The sequence below is a fragment of the Crinia signifera genome, chromosome 6 (genome assembly GCF_055691185.1).
Source record: "Crinia signifera chromosome 6, ASM5569118v1, whole genome shotgun sequence".
Taxonomy (NCBI): Eukaryota; Metazoa; Chordata; class Amphibia; order Anura; family Myobatrachidae; genus Crinia; species Crinia signifera.
The window spans coordinates 2,696,603-2,714,290 of NC_139222.1; the positions used below are offsets into that span (position 1 = coordinate 2,696,603).

At 50.6% G+C, this 17,688-nt stretch overlaps 2 protein-coding genes across 2 annotated transcripts in view; both read right to left on the reverse strand.

Annotated features, from left to right (window-relative positions):
• LOC146009797 (uncharacterized) overlaps window positions 1-17,688 on the reverse strand; it is a 928,908-nt gene that overhangs the window by 896,513 nt on the left and 14,707 nt on the right. Inside the window, exon 4 of the mRNA XM_083150264.1 lies at window positions 11,391-11,437. Within this exon, the coding sequence (XP_083006390.1) occupies window positions 11,391-11,437 (47 nt within the window). The remainder of the gene's footprint in view (window positions 1-11,390; window positions 11,438-17,688) is intronic.
• LOC146009796 (uncharacterized) overlaps window positions 1-17,688 on the reverse strand; it is a 562,226-nt gene that overhangs the window by 323,254 nt on the left and 221,284 nt on the right. The window lies entirely within an intron of this gene.

Consider the following 17,688-nt stretch of genomic DNA (forward strand, 5'->3'; position numbering starts at 1 on the left):
TTTTCGGGTAATTGTCGTAGTTCTTGCATGGTTTCATTTATTGTGCACTTGGGCAATTTCCTTGTTCGTGGTAGTTAGGGCTAGTCCCAGTGGGATTGTGCAGGGCAATTTACATTTTGCGACAAGATCAATGCATTTGCATTAGCTACGGGGACTCTGTATTTAGGTTAGTCTACTGCTTTATCTCCTGGTGTAGTACTTCCCTTGTGAGCTCTACTGTTGCACTCTTCCAGGAGCTTCCAGGTCCTTATCTTATCACAGTCTTGCCGCTTTCACCTACGCAACATCTCACGCATCAGACCATTCCTCTCCACTGACGCGACCAAAATTCTCATTCACTCTCTTGTCATCTCCCGCCTTGACTACTGCAACATCCTTCTCTCTGGGCTACCTCTCACCCACCTCGCACCTCTCCAATCCATTCTTAATGCTGCTGCCAGGCTCATCTTCCTCTCCCGCCGCTCTACCTCCGCCTCCCCCCTCTGTCTATCTCTTCACTGGCTCCCCATTCCTTTCCGAGTTCTCTTTAAACTCCTCACCACCACCTACAAGGCTCTCTCCTCCTCCACAGCTCCTTACCTCTCTTCACTGATCTCTATCCACACTCCCTCCCGTCCTCTTCGCTCCATCGCTGACCGCCGGCTGACCTCTCACCTAATCACCTCCTCCCACTCCCGTGTCCAAGACTTCTCTCGCGCTGCCCCCCCCTGCACTAGAACAACCTCCCGCCACCCATCAGGCTTTCTGATTCCCTTACCTCTTTCAAGCGCTCCCTTAAAACCCTCTTTTTCAACTAGCCTATCCCTCCTCCTAACCTCTTTTGATCCTCCTATCCTGCCTCCGTTCCCATCCGTTCCTACTTATCCTATTGTTTTTTTGTTCCGCCACCCACCTCCTTTTAGTCTGGTAACTCTTATGAGCAGGGCCCTTCTTCCTCACGTACTCACCCTACCTCTTTACCTCACCTGTGCTCCTGTCCTGTTCTTCCCTTCCTCTACTTCAGTGGTTCCCAACCCTGGTCCTCAAGTACCCCCAACAGTGCATGTTTTGCAGGTCTCCACACAGAATCACAAGTGCTATAATTAGCTCCACCTGTGGATCTTTTCAAAGGTGCCTGAATAATGAGTGCACCTGCTGGGTGACCTGGAAAACTTGCACTGTTGGGGGTACTTGAGGACCAGGGTGGGGAACCATTGCTCTACTTCATCTTCAGTCTCCTCGACAATTTTGACATCTACTTCTGAACTGATGCTGATTTTAGTTCTCCCAGTTATACCCCTATTTATGCTGTATTTTTCAACACACCCTGTACGTTACCTTGTAATTAGTTTTTTGTTTGCTATGTACAGCGCTGCGGACACTTTGTGGCACCTTATAAATAAACGTACTACTACTTGTCCCACGTAAGACCAGGCGGCACCGGAGTTGGGGCAGACCTAATTCAACCCCATCAGACGTGGCTGCTGTTGGTGAATTCTAGCACCGCAGGACATGGTAGCTCTAAGGGAGATGCAATAGAGTCAGGGTAGGGTGTTGCCGTGTCCATCCCACCTTGGCGGCATCAGCAACCGGTGCAACTCCCTGGATCTTAACAGTGAGCTAGGAAGTTAACTAGACTTAGCATAGATTTCATTCAAATCTGGACTCTTACGTCTCCTTGAGGACCACCTCCATTGGCTATTGTCAGGGAGGAGGATTAGGTAGAGAATTGTCAGCCAGGCCTCAGAGCTTATTACCTTATATTGACCAATAGGAGATAGAGCCCAGTTACTTCCTTGAGCACCACGTCTTGTGTCCTCCTAAAAGGTCCTATATAACAGTTGGATTCTTTGTTTCTAATAAATAAAACGATACCGGCTGCTCCTACTTTATTTAAATCCACTCAGTTAATGGACATTGTCTGGAAAATGTATAACAAAAACACAAGACTACAATTTGATCCACAAAACACCAACAAATATAATAAACTAATATAAGCCTGTGTCAGTAAAAATACTATGCTTAATAAATTGAGTTCGAGAAAATAGCTTCAATTAATGAAGTTTCACCTGTGTGAATAATTGTATGAAAAAGATACGACTTCATTGATTTCCCTAAAGCAGAAAATTACTTCTTTGCTTTGTGAGTTTTCTGATGTATAACAAGTTCTGACTGTGTAAAACATTTCCCACACTCAGAACAGATAAATGGTTTCTCTTCTGTGTGACTTTTCTGATGTGCAATGAGATACGGTTTTTGGGTAAAACATTTCCCGCACTCAGAACATGAATAGGGTTTTTCACCGGTGTGACTTCTCTGATGTATAATGAGATTTGGTTTTTGGGTAAAACATTTCCCACACTCAGAACAGGAATAAGGTTTTTCACCTGTGTGATGTCTCTGATGTATAAGAAGATCTGATTTCTGTATAAAACATTTCCCACACTCAGGACACGGGAATGGTTTCTTGCCTGTGTGATATCTCTGATGTCTGATAAGATATGCTTTCTCTGTAAAACATTTCCCACACACAGGACATGGAAATGGTTTCTCACCCGTGTGACTTCTCTGATGTCTAACGAGATCTGATTTCTCTTTAAAACATTTCCCACACTCAGAACATGGAAATGGCCTCTCATCTGTGTGACTTCTCTGATGCTTAACCAGAACGGATTTCAGTGTAAAACATTTCCCACATTCAGAGCATGAAAATGGCCTCTCACCTGTGTGACTTCTCTGATGTGCAACAAGATGTGATTTATATGTAAAAGGTTTCCCACACACAGAACATGGAAATGGTGTTGCATCAGCCTTAGCTGGCTGATCGGTTATGAGCTCTGTGTCCTGTGTAAAACATTCTCCATCATTAGAAAAGGAAGAAATTGTGGTCAAGGTAAAATCTGTTCTATGTGTAACAGTATCTGAGTTATCAGGAGACCATTTCCCATGGTTGGATGGATCAGATGACATATCTGCACCGTGATGTAGGTGATGTATAATTGGGGTAATTGGGGTTTCTCCCAGAGAGTCCTGTCTGATGGTATTCCTGCTGTTACCGCCACCTGCTGGGAATAAAACACATATATGTAAACATGAATATATCCCCATAGTTACTATGATCAAATTGTCCAATGGATAAACTCAAGATGATACAAGCACATGTCAGATAGCAGGTATTTCATGTTTATTTATAACAATTGGGTGTGGACCTTAGTCAGAGTAGGCTCAAGTAGGAAATGGTTTGGAGGCTTGAATCTGAAGGCTGGCACTGAGGCATGAACTGGACACTGAGATGGAGCTGGTGGTTCTAGACACTGGGCTGGGACCATTGGTATGGAGGCTTGACACCAGGCTGGTACTGATGAGTCATGAACTAGAAACGGGATTGAAGCGGTGGTTGGGTGCACTGGGTTGGACACCAGGCTGGTACTGATGAGTCATGAACTGGACACCTGGATGGAAGCAGTGGTTCCGGACACTGGGCTGGACACCAGGCTGGTACTGATGAGTCATGAACTGGACTCCAGGATGGAAGCGGTGGTTCGGAACACTGGGCTGGACACCAGGCTGGTAATGATGAGTCATGAACTGGACACCAGGATGGAAGCAGTGGTTCAGGACATTGGGCTGGACACCAGGCTGGTACTGATGAGTAATGAACTGGACACCTGGATGGAAGCGGTGGTTCAGGACATTGGGCTGGACACCAGGCTGGTACTGATGAGTCATGAACTGGACTCCAGGATGGAAGCGGTGGCTCGGAACACTGGGCTGGACACCAGGCTGGTAATGATGAGTCATGAACTGGACACCAGGATGGAAGCGGTGGTTCGGAACACTGGGCTGGACACCAGGCTGGTACTGATGAGTCATGAACTGGACACCTGGATGGAAGCGGTGGTTCAGGACATTGGGCTGGACACCAGGCTGGTACTGATGAGTAATGAACTGGACACTGGAATGGAAGCGGTGGTTCTGGACACCAGGATGGTACTCATGAGTCATGAACTGGACTCCAGGATGGAAGCGGTGGTTTGGAACAATGGGCTGGACACCAGGCTGGTACTGATGAGTCATGAACTGGACACCAGGATGGAAGCGGTGGTTCAGGACATTGGGCTGGACACCAGGCTGGTACTGATGAGTAATGAACTGGACACTGGAATGGAAGCGGTGGTTCTGGACCCTGGGCTGGACACCAGGATGGTACTCATGAGTCATGAACTGGACTCCAGGATGGAAGCGGTGGTTTGGAACAATGGGCTGGACACCAGGCTGGTACTGATGAGTCTCGAACTTGGCACCAGGATGGAAGCGGTGGTTCTGGACACAGGGCTGGGACCATAGGTATGGAGGCTCGACACCAGGCTGGTACTGATGAATGATAAACTAGACACCAGGATGGAAACGGTGGTAGGTGACACCAGGCTGGTACGGATGAGTCATAAACTGAACATGGGATTGAAGCTGTTGTTCGGGACATTGGGCTGGGCACTAGCATGGTATGGAGAAGTCATGACCTGGACACCAAGATGGAAGCGGTGGTTCAGGGCACTTGGCTGGACACTAGGCTGCTACTGATGAGTCATGAACTGGACACCGGGATGGAAGCGGTGGTTGGGGACATTGGGCTGGACACCAGACTGGTACTGATGAGTCACGAACTGGACACCTGGATAAGGGCGGTGGTTGGGAACACTGGGATGGACACAAGCATGGTACTGTTGAGTTATGAACTGGACCCCAGGATGGAAGCGGAGGTTGGGAACACTGGGCTGGACACCAGGCTGGTACTGATGAGTCATGAACTGGACCCCAGGATTGAAGCGGAGGTTGGGAACACTGGGCTGGACACCAGGCTGGTACTGATGAGTCATGAACTGGACACCAGGGCGGAAGTGGTGGTTTGGTGCACTGGGCTGGACACCAGGCTGGTACTGATGAGTTATGAACTGGACCACTCGATGGAAGCGGTGGTCGGGGACATTGGGCTGGACACCAGGCTGGTACTGATGAGTAATGAACTGGACACCAGGGCGGAAGTGGTGGTTTGGTGCACTGGGCTGGACACCAGGCTGGTACTGATGAGTCATGAACTAGACACCTCGATGGAAGCGGTGGTTGGGGACATTGGGCTGGACACCAGGCTGGTACTGATGAGTCATAAACTGGACCCCAGGATGGAAGCGGAGGTTGGGAACACTGGGCTGGACACCAGGCTGGTACTGATGAGTCATGAACTGGACACCAGGGCGGAAGTGGTGGTTTGGTGCACTGGGCTGGACACCAGGCTGGTACTGATGAGTCATGAACTGGACACCTCGATGGAAGCGGTGGTTGGGGACATTGGGCTGGACACCAGGCTGGTACTGATGAGTCATGAACTGGACACCTGGATGGAAGCGGTGGTTCAGGACATTGGGCTGGACACCAGGCTGGTACTGATGAGTAATGAACTGGACACTGGAATGGAAGCGGTGGTTCTGGACACTGGGCTGGACACCAGGATGGTACTGATGAGTCATGAACTGGACTCCAGTATGGAAGCGGTGGTTTGGAACACTGGGCTGGACACCAGGCTGGTACTGATAAATCAGGAACTGGACACCAGGATGGAAGCGGTGGTTCGGGATACTGGGCTGGACACCAGGCTGGTACTGATGAGTCACGAACTTGGCACCGGGGTGGAAGCGGTGGTTCAAGTACTGGGCTGGACACCAGGCTGGTACTTATGAGTCATGAACTGGACACCAGGATGGAAGCGGTGGTTCTGGACACAGGGCTGGGACCATAGGTATGGAGGCTCGACACCAGGCTGGTACTGATGAATGATAAACTAGACACCAGGATGGAAACGGTGGTAGGTGACACCAGGCTGGTACGGATGAGTCATAAACTGAACATGGGATTGAAGCTGTTGTTCGGGACATTGGGCTGGGCACTAGCATGGTATGGAGAAGTCATGACCTGGACACCAAGATGGAAGCGGTGGTTCAGGGCACTTGGCTGGACACTAGGCTGCTACTGATGAGTCATGAACTGGACACCGGGATGGAAGCGGTGGTTGGGGACATTGGGCTGGACACCAGACTGGTACTGATGAGTCACGAACTGGACACCTGGATAAGGGCGGTGGTTGGGAACACTGGGATGGACACAAGCATGGTACTGATGAGTCATGAACTGGACCCCAGGATGGAAGCGGAGGTTGGGAACACTGGGCTGGACACCAGGCTGGTACTGATGAGTCATGAACTGGACACCAGGGCGGAAGTGGTGGTTTGGTGCACTGGGCTGGACACCAGGCTGGTACTGATGAGTCATGAACTGGACACCTCGATGGAAGCGGTGGTTGGGGACATTGGGCTGGACATCAGGCTGGTACTTATGAGTCATGAACTGAACACCTGGATGGAAGCGGTGGTTCAGGACATTGGGCTGGACATCAGGCTGGTACTGATGAGTAATGAACTGGACACCAGGGCGGAAGTGGTGGTTTGGTGCACTGGGCTGGACACCAGGCTGGTACTGATGAGTCATGAACTGGACACCTCGATGGAAGCGGTGGTTGGGGACATTGGGCTGGACACCAGGCTGGTACTGATGAGTCATGAACTGGACCCCAGGATGGAAGCGGAGGTTGGGAACACTGGGCTGGACACCAGGCTGGTACTGATGAGTCATGAACTGGACACCAGGGCGGAAGTGGTGGTTTGGTGCACTGGGCTGGACACCAGGCTGGTACTGATGAGTTATGAACTGGACCACTCGATGGAAGCGGTGGTTGGGGACATTGGGCTGGACACCAGGCTGGTACTGATGAGTAATGAACTGGACACCAGGGCGGAAGTGGTGGTTTGGTGCACTGGGCTGGACACCAGGCTGGTACTGATGAGTCATGAACTAGACACCTCGATGGAAGCGGTGGTTGGGGACATTGGGCTGGACACCAGGCTGGTACTGATGAGTCATAAACTGGACCCCAGGATGGAAGCGGAGGTTGGGAACACTGGGCTGGACACCAGGCTGGTACTGATGAGTCATGAACTGGACACCTCGATGGAAGCGGTGGTTGGGGACATTGGGCTGGACACCAGGCTGGTACTGATGAGTCATGAACTGGACACCTGGATGGAAGCGGTGGTTCAGGACATTGGGCTGGACTCCAGGCTGGTACTGATGAGTAATGAACTGGACACTGGAATGGAAGCGGTGGTTCTGGACACTGGGCTGGACACCAGGATGGTACTGATGAGTCATGAACTGGACTCCAGTATGGAAGCGGTGGTTTGGAACACTGGGCTGGACACCAGGCTGGTACTGATAAATCATGAACTGGACACCAGGATGGAAGCGGTGGTTCGGGATACTGGGCTGGACACCAGGCTGGTACTGATGAGTCACGAACTTGGCACCGGGATGGAAGCGGTGGTTCAAGTACTGGGCTGGACACCAGGCTGGTACTTATGAGTCATGAACTGGACACCTGGATTGAAGCGGTGGTTGGGGACATTGGGCGGGACACCAGGCTGGTACTGATGAGTCATGAACTGGACACCAGGATGGAAGCGGTGGTTCTGGACACTGGGCTGGACACCAGGCTGGTACTGATGAGTCATGAACTGGACACCAGGATGGAAGCAGTGGTTCTGGACACAGGGCTGGGACCATAGGTATGGAGGCTCGACACCAGGCTGGTACTGATGAATAATAAACTAGACACCAGGATGGAAACGGTGCTACGTGACACTGGGCTGGACACCAGGCTGGTACGGATGAGTCAAACTGAACATGGGATGGAAGCTGTTGTTCGGGACATTGGGCTGGGCACTAGCATGGTACGGAGAAGTCATGACCTGGACACCAAGATGGAAGCGGTGGTTCAGGGCACTTGGCTGGACACTAGGCTGCAACTGATGAGTCATGAACTGGACACCGGGATGGAAGCGGTGGTTGGGGACATTGGGCTGGACACCAGGCTGGTACTGATGAGTCACGAACTGGACACCTGGATAAGGGAGGTGGTTGGGAACACTGGGATGGACACCAGCATGGTACTGTTGAGTTATGAACTGGACCCCAGGATGGAAGCGGAGGTTGGGAACACTGGGCTGGACACCAGGCTGGTACTGATGAGTCATGAACTGGACACCAGGGCGGAAGCGGTGGTTTGGTGCACTGGGCTGGACACCAGGCTGGTACTGATGAGTCATGAACTGGACACCTGGATCGAAGCGGTGGTTGGGGACATTGGGCGGGACACCAGGCTGGTACTGATGAGTCATGAACTGGACACCTGGATGGAAGCGGTGGTTCAGGACATTGGGCTGGACACCAGGCTGGTACTGATGAGTCACGAACTGGACACCTGGATAAGGGAGGTGGTTGGGAACACTGGGATGGACACCAGCATGGTACTGTTGAGTTATGAACTGGACCCCAGGATGGAAGCGGAGGTTGGGAACACTGGGCTGGACACCAGGCTGGTACTGATGAGTCATGAACTGGACACCAGGGCGGAAGCGGTGGTTTGGTGCACTGGGCTGGACACCAGGCTGGTACTGATGAGTCATGAACTGGACACCTGGATCGAAGCGGTGGTTGGGGACATTGGGCGGGACACCAGGCTGGTACTGATGAGTCATGAGCTGGACACCGGGAAGGAAGCGGTGGTTCTGGACACTGGATTGGATACCAGGCTGGTATTGATGAGTCATGAACTGGACATCGGGATGGAAGCTGTGGTTCAGGACATTGGGCTGGACACCAGGCTGGTACTTATGAGTCATGAACTGGACACCTGGATGGAAGCGGTGGTTGGGGACATTGGGCGGGACACCAGGCTGGTACTGATGAGTCATGAGCTGGACACCAGGAAGGAAGCGGTGGTTCTGGACACTGGATTGGACACCAGACTGATATTGATGAGTCATGAACTGGACACCGAGATGGAAGCGGTGGTTCAGGACATTGGGCTGGACACCAGGCTGGTACTGATGAGTCATGAACTGGACAGTGGGATGGAAGCTGTGATTCAGGACATTGGGCTGGACACCAGGATGGTACTGATGAGTCATGAACTGGACACCAGGATGGAAGCGGTGGTTCGGAACACTGGGCTGGACACCAGGCTGGTACTGATGAGTCATGAACTGGTCACCAGGATGGAAGCTGTGGTTTGGGACACTGGGCTGGATACCAGGCTTAGTGTTCATTCTAGCACTCGCTATCTTTGACAGCCTATGCAATTCCTCTTCCCTGCCTGGGGTGTCGCTGTCTGCTGTAGTGCTTCTAGCACAGTGTGGTCAGTATATTACTACTGGTATGCAAACCAGACCTGTGCTAGAAACACCACAGCAGACAGTGACACCTCAGGCAGGGAAGAGAAACTGCATGGGTTCTCAAATATAGTGGGTGTTAGAATGAACACTACAGGCTGGTACTGATGAGACATGAACTGAACACTGGGATATAACAGTGGTACTAGACAGTAGGCTGCAACCAGTGACACAGAAGTTGGACACCAGGCTGGTATTGGTGAGCCACGGATTGCACACCAAGTCGAAGATTCAAAGAGAGCACATTGGGAACCACAGAGAATATTTCCCTAAATAAAAACCTAGAGCTATTAAACAGTTAAACTACAACACGCAGAGCACAATTACAAGAAGTCATCACAGATCAAGGAACCCAACTTCCAAGGTTAACAAATACAAACCCTGTCGGAAAAGTGGGAAGGGTTTGGCCTCTTCGGACCAACCCTTATCACCCGTAGACCAACGGACTCCATGAACGCTTCAATGGAACACATAAAAGAATCCTACAAGCGTATGTACAGTCCAAGGTGAGGGACTGGGAAAAAGCTCTGCAACAACTTCTTTTCGCTTGTTGGAATGTACCTCAGACATCTACTGGATATTCCCCGTTTGAACTCTTGTATGGGTGGAAAGTACGGAGGCCTCTAGACCTGGTCAATGAGAGTGGGGAGGGAACTTTTCAGCAGCCAATTTTACAGTATGTAGAGAACCTAGAAAACCAGATGAGAAGATCACTACAGTTCCCCCAAGAGCATCTCCAGGAATCACAAGAGAAACAAAGGGAATGGTAGGATGCTTATCCCAGTGTGGAGAAACAAACTGCAGGCCACCTGGGATGGACCGTATACTGTGGTAAGTACCACTGGGCTGGTCAACTGGGCTGGTCAATTATGCGGTCGCCCTGGCATGTGTTGCGCTCACCCTGTTGACATTGAGAGCGATAAGCCCATCTGACAAGTTCTTTACCGAATGACCCCCGAATGCTAGGAGGCAGGTAAAGACTGAGATTGAGGAGATGCTAGCTTTGGGGATCATCGTGCCATCTAAAAGCCATACGACCCGTATGATGGGACTGCACGGATTTGCGTTGTCAAAAAATGAATGAAATAACCACAACCGACGCTTATCCAATGCCCCCATCTATGAGCTAGACCATATTGGAGAAGCCCAGTTTGTCTCAACACTGGACGTAAACAAGGGTTACTGGCAAATTCCACTTACCAAAGAAGCCTAGGAGGATGTCTTCCTTATCACACCAATAGAACTATTTGAGTGTACTACCATGCCTTCAGGATTAAGTCCCTCACACATTCCTAAAAATGGTAAGACTAGAGGGGAGGGGTGACAAGACTTCAGCCACGCCCACTTTGATATCACCATCTTCAGCCATTCCTCGGAGGAGCATTTAACTCATGTGGCAGAAGTGCTCAAGAGGATCAGACAGGCTGGTCTCACCATACACCTAATAACCCAGATCAGGCAAAGGCTACTGCTAAATGGCGAGACCTGTCAACTAAAAGTAACTAGGGCCTTTCTCGGAGTTGCCGGCTATTACAGAAAATTCATACCACATTACAGCACAGTGGTCAAGGCTCTGGCGGTCTTGACCAAAAAAGAGAGATGCTCAGAAGATTGTATTGACTGTTGAGTGTGGGCAAGCCTTCAAAACCTTGAAATAACTGTGGTGCCTCTAACTGTAATAAAAAAGTTAATTGTGCAGCCAGATGCTTCAGGATGAGGACTGTGGGCAGTGTTGAGCCAGGTGGGAGAAGATGGCAAGGATCATTCAACTTTGCATCTATCTTTTGTAAGCTAGGTGACCGAGAAATCACCTACACCACTATCAAGGTAAGCATTAGCTGCTCTGTAGGAAGTGTTTATTACTCACCTGTGCTGATATCTATAGGGATTTCCTCCTCCTTACACTGCTGATTACCCCACCCATAAGTCTCTTCTTCTCCCTCTGGATCTTCTGCCTTCATATCAGTCACATACGTCTCTTCTTCTCCCTCTGTATCTTCTGCCTTCATATCAGTCACATACGTCTCTTCTTCTCCCTCTGTACCTTCTGCCTTCATATCAGTCACATGCGTCTCTTCTCCTGCTGTATCTTCTTCCCTATCATCAGTCAGATCTTCGTCCTAATCAAAAATCACACTTTACTAAAATGCCTAAATTCAAATAAAACAACAAAATATCAAGAACAAAAACGATCAATGAATCTACAATGTCTAGACTGACCATATTATGGTGGACAACACTTAGTTGAACACATCTAGTTAGACGCCTAAGCATAGCCGAACGCATGTAGATCGACAGGACATGGTCAACGTGAGTTTTTCACAAGCGGCCTAGGTCAGCAGAGACCCTATAACTCATTAATGGTGGGGACAGCGCCATCTACATTACTTCATGCACTAGACTACACTCCGTCCATACGCCGACACCAAACAAGCAGGAGATGGTTACCACCACAACACAATTGCCGGTCTCCTGCACGGCTGGATGGTCTGGAGGTACTTGTTGCTTCCCCTGGGATGGGAAGTTCCAGCAGGTAATGGAATGTGGGACACGACATCCACTGCTCTGGCTGAAAAGCTTCCAAGGTTGCCCAGAAAGCTTCCCCATGCCTACAGTCTCTGGCCACCGATCGATTTGTCCAGCTGGTAAGTCGGAGTATGGACGCAATACTGCCCAAAATCAGTGCTCTCCTCCTGTGCAAATACTGGCGTTGAGTATTAACCCTCTCCTCCAGTAATTGCATACTTCTACTCCTGGCATAAGACTGTAACCAGGCAGCACAGTGCAAGCAGCTGTGTCAGAAACTCTGGGCTACTCTCCGGCCATGGTTAATGCAATGCAGTGAGAAGTCACCACTCACTTTTCACGACCTCAACTGTGTGCCCACAAAACTGTCCTTTTCTTATGACATACACATATTATTGCAGGGCTAACCAGGGTTCTGTGTGAATGGGGTCGACCCAGGAATAACCCTGGTTGAACTTGCTGAGCTGACCCAGGTTGAAATATGTGGTCAAAAGGGGGCCATAGATGTATCTTATCTAGAATTTAGTGAGGCTTTTTGGCATGGTTTCCCATCGTAGACTGATAAACTGTAAAGCATGGAATTAGATACGAATACCACTTTCACTCTACAAGAGTGTTTCCATCAATTTCCCTACTACTGCTGTGAGGCTTACTGTTCGGTAGTAGTTTGCTTCTTCCTTGCTTCCACTTTTGTGCAGTGGTACAGTATTCGCTCTTTTCCACCTCACATCCATCCGCATCTCACCATCCTGATGCTTTCATTCCTAGTTTAGGCACCTGCACCATCACTAATCTCTCATCAACCTGGCCCTCAAAGTCAATCTCACCTTAACATTACAGCAACACTGAAAAGCTCAGTCACATCCTTCCCTTTCTCCTGTGCCCTCTGGAATGTAAGATCTCCTAGCCATTAGTAAAACCTGGATTTCCCCCTCTGACACTTCTCCAGCTGTGCTCTGCTTGGGTCCTCACATTCTCCCCCCCCCCCACCCCCCCATGCTCGAGCAGTTGTCATTTATCGTCTCCCTAGCATTCCAAATTCCTAAACCACTTAGCTTCCTTTCTACCATCCATTAGCGTAGGAGATTTCCCGATTGATATCACCACAGTTCTGCCTCTAAATTCTTTACTGTGACATCATCTCTTGGTCTCTTCCAGTGGCCTCCTCACCCTCCCATGTGAGTGGGAACTCACTTGTCCTAGTCACTCACCGTTGTGCTATTTCTGACTCCCTCTTCCCCCTCTGACCATCACAAGCTCTCTCTTACCTTATCCAGCTCTGCTTCTGCAACTGCCAAAGCTGCCACCACTAAGCGTAACACTGAAGCCATTGCCCTATTTTCCTTATCCTCTCTGCTTCTGCAACTGCCAAAGCTGCCACCACTAAGCGTAACACTGAAGCCATTGCCCTATTTTCCTTATCCAGCTCTGCTTCTGCAACTGCCAAAGCTGCCACCACTTAGCGTAACACTGAAGCCATTGCCCTATTTTCCTTCTCCTCTCTGCTGGACTCACTTCTGTCTCCTATTTTCTTTCTCTCCTGTCCTGCACAATACCTCCCCTAACCTTTCCCTCTCATCAGGCACTGTCCCCTCTACCTTTTTAAAAACCTAACCTTTATCCTGACATTCTCACCATCTACAGAACCATCTCTTTCCTCCAAACTCCCTGAGGGCATTATCTGCAACCACCTTACTGCCTTTATACCTTCCCACTGGATTTGATCCTCTCCACTGAAATGGCCTTCACTAAAATCTGCTATGACCTCTATGCTGCCAAATCTAGGGTGTGCTACTCTTTTCCTATTATTGTCCTCTTTGCTGCTTCTGCCATGGTGGACTACCTTCTCTCTCTGCCCTCCTCCGGCTGCCCTCCCACCTTTCTGCCCTTTCCCGGTTGTCCTCCCGCCTCTCTGTCCTTTCCCGGCTGCCCTCCCAACTCTCTGCCCTCTTCCGGCTGCCCTCCCGCCTCTCTGCCCTTTCCCGGCTGCCCTATCACCCTTCTGCCCTTTTCATGGTGCCCTCCCGCCTCTTTGCCCTCACCCGGCTCCTGCCTCTCTGCCCTCTCCCAGCTGTCCTCTTGCCCTCTACTGGCTGCCCTCCCGCCTCTCTGCCCTCATCCGGCTCCTGCCTCTCTGCCCTTTCCTAACTGTCCTCTTGCCCTCTCCTGGCTGCCCTCCCGCCTCTCTAGTTATCTCCAGACTGGACTGCTGTAATCTACTCCTATTTGTCCTCCAGGACACCCACCTCTGTACACAAGCCCTTTCCCACCTCTCCTGCCAACTGGCTACTTCCTCCCATTCCTGCCTCCAAGATTTTGGGTGTTGTGCTCCTTACTTCTGGAATTCTCCACCTCTCTACAGAATTATAAACAGGCTTTCAAGACTCCATTTCTTCACGAAATCCAGCACCTCTCCCCCTAACCCTCCATTCCATGCTCACATTCTCAGGCTTCAGTGTCACTCCTGTCTGTTTCCACCTCCCCTTTAGAACATAGCTCCCCTTTAGCTCGGTCGAGCAGGGCCCTCTGCCCTCATGTGCTTTTTACGCAGACTATTCCTTACTTCATAAAGCTTCCTACAGCACCTAACCCTAGGCCTCTGCCACCCTACTGATAACTTCAGTGTCCTGTCCTCGGATACAGCTGTCCTCATTTACCATGTACTTGCCCTAAATTGCCTTGTACGTCTTACATAATAATAATAATTCCCAGCAGTCACCTTTCCGGTCACATCCCTGTCCTCATTTTACTCCACCACTGCGGCTGATGTCCACTCTATCCTTCAATCCGCTTCTCCCTCCACCTGCCCGCTCGATCCTATCCCCTCCAATATTATCCGTCGTCTCAGTCCGTCGGTCTGCTCTCACCTGGCTCACCTCTTTAATATTTCCCTATCCTCTGGGATCTTCCCTTCCTCCTTCAAACACGCTCTTGTCTCCCCAATTCTCAAAAAAAAACAAATCTGGACCCGAACTCTCCATCCAACTACAGGCCCATCTCCCTCCTCCCTTTTGCCTCCAAGCTCCTGACCTATAATCGTCTCCTAAGCCACCTTACTGCTAACTCCATTCTAGACCCCCTCCAATCCAGGTTCCGCCCTTTACATTCCACTAAAACTGCCCTGACCAAAGTCAATAATGATCTACTATCTGCTAAATCCAAAGGCCTCTTCTCTATCCTCATCCAGCTTGATCTGTCGGCTGCCTTTGACACTGTTGACCACCCTCTCCTGCTCAACACCCTCCGCTCCTTTGGCATCACTGGCACGGTTTTCTCCTGGTTCACCTCATACCTCTCCGATCGGTCCTTCTCCGTCTCCACTCCTAGCTCCTCCTCTCCTACTACCCCGCAGCCAGTTGGTGTTCCCCAAGGGTCAGTCCTTGGCCCTCTCCTCTTCTCCCTCTACACCACCTCTCTGGGCACCCTCATCAGCTCCTATGGTTTTCATTACCACCTTTATGCTGATGATACCCTAATCTATCTCTCCTCCCCCAACCTATCCCCATCACTCCTGTCCAAGGTCTCCGAATGCCTCACGGCCATCTCAGCCTGGATGACCCAACGCTTCCTGAAGCTAAACATGGCTAAAACTGAACTTCTAATCTTCCATCCCCCGAACATCCCCTCTTCTCCCACTATCTCCATCAGCATTGGTGAAACCGAGATCACCTCCACCGACCAAACGCGCTGCCTCGGTGTCATCATTGACTCTTCCCTCTCTTTCACCCCCCACATTCGTGCTCTCTCACAGTCTTGCCGCTTTCACCTACGCAACATCTCACGCATCAGACCATTCCTCTCCACTGACGCGACCAAAATTCTCATTCACTCTCTTGTCATCTCCCGCCTTGACTACTGCAACATCCTTCTCTCTGGGCTACCTCTCACCCGCCTCGCACCTCTCCAATCCATTCTTAACGCTGCTGCTAGGCTCATCTTCCTCTCCCGCCGCTCTACCTCCGCCTCCCCCCTCTGTCTATCTCTTCACTGGCTCCCCATTCCTTTCCGAGATCTCTTTAAACTCCTCACCACCACCTACAAGGCTCTCTCCTCCTCCACCACTCCTTACCTCTCTTCACACTCCCTCCCGTCCTCTTCGCTCCGCCGCCGACTGACCTCTCACCCAATCACCTCCTCCCACTCCCGTGTCCAAGACTTCTCTCACGCTGCCCCCCTGGACTGGAAGAACCTCCCGCCACCCATCAGGCTTTCTGATTCCCTTACCTCCTTCAAGCGCTCCCTCAAAACCCACTTTTTTCGACTAGCCTATCCCTCCTAGTAACCTCTTTTGATCCTCCTATCCTGCCTACCCTACCCCTCCATCTGTTCCCATCCGTTCCTACTTATCCTATTGTTTTTTCGTTTGTCCACCCACCTCCTTTTAGTATGTTAACTCTTATGAGTAGGGTCCTCCTTCCTCACGTACTCACCCTACCTCTTTACCTCACCTGTGCTTCTGTCCTGTTCTTCCCTTCCTCTACTTCATCTTCAGTCTCCTCGACAATTTTGATACCTACTTCAGGACTGATGCTGATTTTAGTTCTACCAGCTATACCCCTATTTATGCTGTATTTTATCACCACACCCTGTACGTTACCTTGTAATTTGTTTTTTTGTTTGCTATGTACGGCGCTGCGGACACTTTGTGGTGCCTTATAAATAAACGTACTACTACTACATCCCCCAGTGTTACTCTATAACGTCCCATTCCCGGCAGTCACCTCTCCGGTCACATCCCCCCCGGTGTTACTGTATAACGTCCCATTCCCAGCGGTCACTTCTCCGGTCACATCCCCCAGTGTTATTGTATAACGTCCCATTCCCAGCAGACACCTCTCCGGTCACATCCCCTGGTGTTACTGTATAATGTCTCAATCTCAGCAGTCACCTCTCCGGTCACATCCCCCGGTGTTACTGTATAACGTCCCATTCCCAGCAGTCACCTTCCCCTGTGTTACTGTATAACGTCCCATTCCTAGCAGTCACCTCTCTGGTCACATCCCCCGGTGTTACCATATAACGTCCCATTCCTAGGGGTCACCTCTCTGGTCACATCCCCCGGTGTTACTGTGTAACGTCCCATTCCCAGCAGTCACCTCTCCGGTCACATCTCTGGTGTTACTGTATAATGTCCCATTCCCAGCAGTCACCTCTCCAGTCACAACCCCCGTTGTTACTGTATAACGTCCCATTCCCAGCAGTCATCTCTCCGGTCACATTCCCCGGTGTTAATGTATAATGTCCCATTCCCAGCAGTCACCTCTCCGGTCACATCCCCCGGTGTTACTGTATAACGTCCCATTCCCAGCAGTCACCTCTCCGGTCACATCCCCCGGTGTTACTGTATAATGTCCCATTCCCAGCAGTCACCTCTCCAGTCACATCCCCCGGTGTTACTGTATAACGTCCCATTCCCAGCAGTCACCTCTCCGGTCACATCCCCCGGTGTTACTGTATAATGTCCCATTCCCAGCAGTCACCTCTCAGGTCACATCCCCCTGGTGTTACTGTATAACGTCCCATTCCCAGCAGTCACCTCTCCGGTCACATCTCCCCGGTGTTACTGTATAACGTCCCATTCCCAGCAGTCCCCTCTCCGGTCACATCCCCCGGTGTTACTGTATAACGCCACATTCCCAGCAGTCACCTCTCCGGTCACATCCCCCGTTGTTACTGTATAATGTCCCATTCCCAGCAGTCACCTCTCCGGTCACATCCCCCCGGTGTTACTGTATAACGTCCCATTCCCAGCAGTCACCTCTCCGGTCACATCCCCCGTTGTTACTGTATAATGTCCCATTCCCAGCAGTCACCTCTCCGGTCACATCCCCCCGGTGTTACTGTA